General features: G+C 42.6%; 1 protein-coding gene across 3 annotated transcripts in view; it reads right to left on the bottom strand.

Moving 5' to 3' along the window:
* Positions 1-2,507, bottom strand: part of nr6a1a (nuclear receptor subfamily 6, group A, member 1a) — a gene marked incomplete at its 5' end in the record, with an annotated part of 251,571 nt that extends 249,064 nt beyond the window's left edge. For all 3 annotated transcript variants that reach the window (XM_014009966.1, XM_014009967.1, XM_014009968.1), the window contains 1 exon segment: positions 2,425-2,507. In XM_014009966.1, the coding sequence (XP_013865420.1) occupies positions 2,425-2,507 (83 nt within the window).
* Between the last annotated feature and the right edge of the window lie 224 nt (positions 2,508-2,731).

Genomic DNA, 2,731 nt, shown 5'->3' with positions numbered 1-2,731 from the left:
GTGCCCCCTCCAGCAGATGGCGCTCTAGGCGACCGCCTAGTTCGCCTATGCCAAGAGCCGGCTCTGCTTGAGTTTAGTGTCTTATCGGTCCTTCACCCCCTCCTCCTGATGAAAAAGTCAGATGAATGTGACATGAGCTGCAGTCGCTCTGAAAACATCAGATATGTATCCGATTTAAAACCACATACTGAAACGGCCTGGGTCGGATTTGAAAAAAATCGGATTTGTCTCGTTCAGACTGTCATAAAAAAAATCGGATACGAGTCAAATGGGTCAAAAAAATTGGATTTGGGTCGGATTTGCCTGCAGTGTGAACGTAGCCAAACTTACACGTTAGAACGTGTAAGATCTGTTGGACCTCTCGGCTGTCCAACACCACTGACTTTACTCAAACATTAAAGTTATGTTTTATTGTCAGGTATCTGCAGCAGCTGTAGCTGCCACGTCCTACTGTTCAAAGTGAATAAATCAGGTTGTATGGTGGGATCTCTGGACCACACAACAAGACAATAAACAAGAAAACATCTTGGTAATACTACTTTCCCTGCTCATGTTACTGCAGAGGAGCTGCAGGAAGGTTCATTAAAAAACTTGACTTGTCACATTGAGAAAAGTCACAAAGTCTGAAGTCTGGTTATATGCATAAAAACTGGCCTGTGTGGAGATATCAAAATGAAATTAAGCAATAATCAGTAAAAAGTCTCGAAATCAGTCCAGTTTTTCAGTTTTTTTAATGGAAAAAAATATCTGAGAGTGACACCAGTCCAAAACCAGCCAGTCAGAAACCAAAAAATAAAAAAGGTCTAGTAGTCTTTAAATTTATATCACCTGCCACTTTTCATGACAAGAGTTTAATATGTTTATTCTGTGCTGAGAAAAAAAATGGAGTTGTATTTTGGTAAAACCTTGAAAAACTGGTACTTGTGATGCAACCCTGCAAATGTGATGAGTCTGATCTGAAAGATTCTCAGCTAAAGCTACACCACACTTATGACACATTACCTGTAAAACTAACTAACTTCTGTGTTTTCTGAGGTGAGCAAGCTGCAGAAGACAGATCATTAAAGGGTCAGGTACAGATAGTTCACTAAAATACATCTAATGGTCCAAGAGATATTTCACTAACAAAGAGAAAACTACATGTACACTGCCTATAAAGAGTAATCACCCTCTTGGATGTTTTATGTTTTAATTGTTATAACAAATATTTCATGGTCAATAAAAATTGTCATTTCTGGCTAAAAAAATGATTCAGTATCAAAGTGAAATCCAATTTCTGATGGTCAAAATGATCCATTTGATCTCATCAGATAAAAGAACTTTTTACCACCTGATCAGAGTCTTCCACATGTTGTTTGACAAACTCCAGTTTTTCTTCATCAGTAATGTTGTCTTTGTCACTCTCACCTAAAGCTCAGACTGATGAATAACCTGGTCAACGGCTGTAGCTCAATCTCTCCCTCACCTGCTGAAAACTGGAACTCCATCAGAGTGGTCTCAGGTGTCTTGATGGTCTCACTATTCTCCTTCTTCACAGTCACTAAGTTTGTGAGAACAGCCTGCTGTTGTTAGGTTTACATGTCCAATATTCCTTACAGTTCATGATGATGGATTTAATGGAACTGCTGAGGATGTTTAGGGTTCTTCTGTATCAAACACCTGATTTCAGATGAAATTACGTTCAATGTCCAGGTTTGATCAAAATGGTTACAACTCCACATTTCTCATTTTACGGTAAGATCTTTGTCACTTTAAAACTCTGACCTGACATAAAAGCAGGATAAACATTGAAATACTATGAAGTAATTGTAATCCTAAAGACAAAACTGCACATTTGCACTTGGTTGTTGAATGTTTCTACTTTCAAACTTTAGATTTTTCTATGTAAGTAGTAATAATTGATTTATTTTCAAGTAGCTGAAATTGTAGATGATGATGTGGCCGGGTTCTGGGTCACACTGTGGTCGGGTAGGGGGTGGGGTGGGTGTGGGGGCTCTATCACCACCACTTGACATGCTCAAAGGAGCAACTCCTCTTTTATCATACCAGAGGTCAGAGTTTTATTGTTTCACAGAGCCAGCAAGCATACAGCACTGAGCAAACCCAGCTTACAATAGCTAATTAAACTCATCACACACACACACACACACACACACACACACACACACACACACACACACACACTTGTTTCTTGACCCCGTGGGNACACACGTACACACAAACACACAAACAAAGGTAGCCTAATAAACGAAATTCTGTCATCTCCACACTGAAAGCAAAGCTTTCCTTCGCTCCCTGCAGCTTTGACACATTTCCCTCCACTCGTTTGAAGACTTCATCTGTGACGTCATTAATAACAAAATAAAACAACTTTTTAGTTTGGCTCCACTCCAGCAACAGTTCGGTTCGCCCGTGTGCGCCTACCGTTCTCCGCCTTGGCGCTGCTTCTCTCCAGGTAATCGAAGCCATTCGTCTGCTTCTCTGCCTCCATCCTCAGGCACGCGCTGCTGATCCCGGCACGGCACGGCACGGCCCGCACGCCGCTGCTGCTGCTGCTGATGGTGGAGGCGGGCTGAAGGCTCTCAGTTCTGCTCGGGGGTGTAACGAGCTGTGTTCGGCGGTGTCACGGCTCGGTCCAACGTCCCATACTGATTATCAGCCACCAGCTTCCCGTCAGCGGGGACCAACTGGATCCACACCCCCCAGGATGGTGCGTTCACGGTCCGAGCGG

The sequence above is a fragment of the Austrofundulus limnaeus genome, unplaced genomic scaffold, assembly GCF_001266775.1.
Source record: "Austrofundulus limnaeus strain Quisiro unplaced genomic scaffold, Austrofundulus_limnaeus-1.0 Scaffold64, whole genome shotgun sequence".
Lineage (NCBI taxonomy): Eukaryota > Metazoa > Chordata > Actinopteri > Cyprinodontiformes > Rivulidae > Austrofundulus > Austrofundulus limnaeus.
Note: the sequence above shows the minus strand (reverse complement) of the source record. Positions and strands in the feature narration are given on the sequence as shown.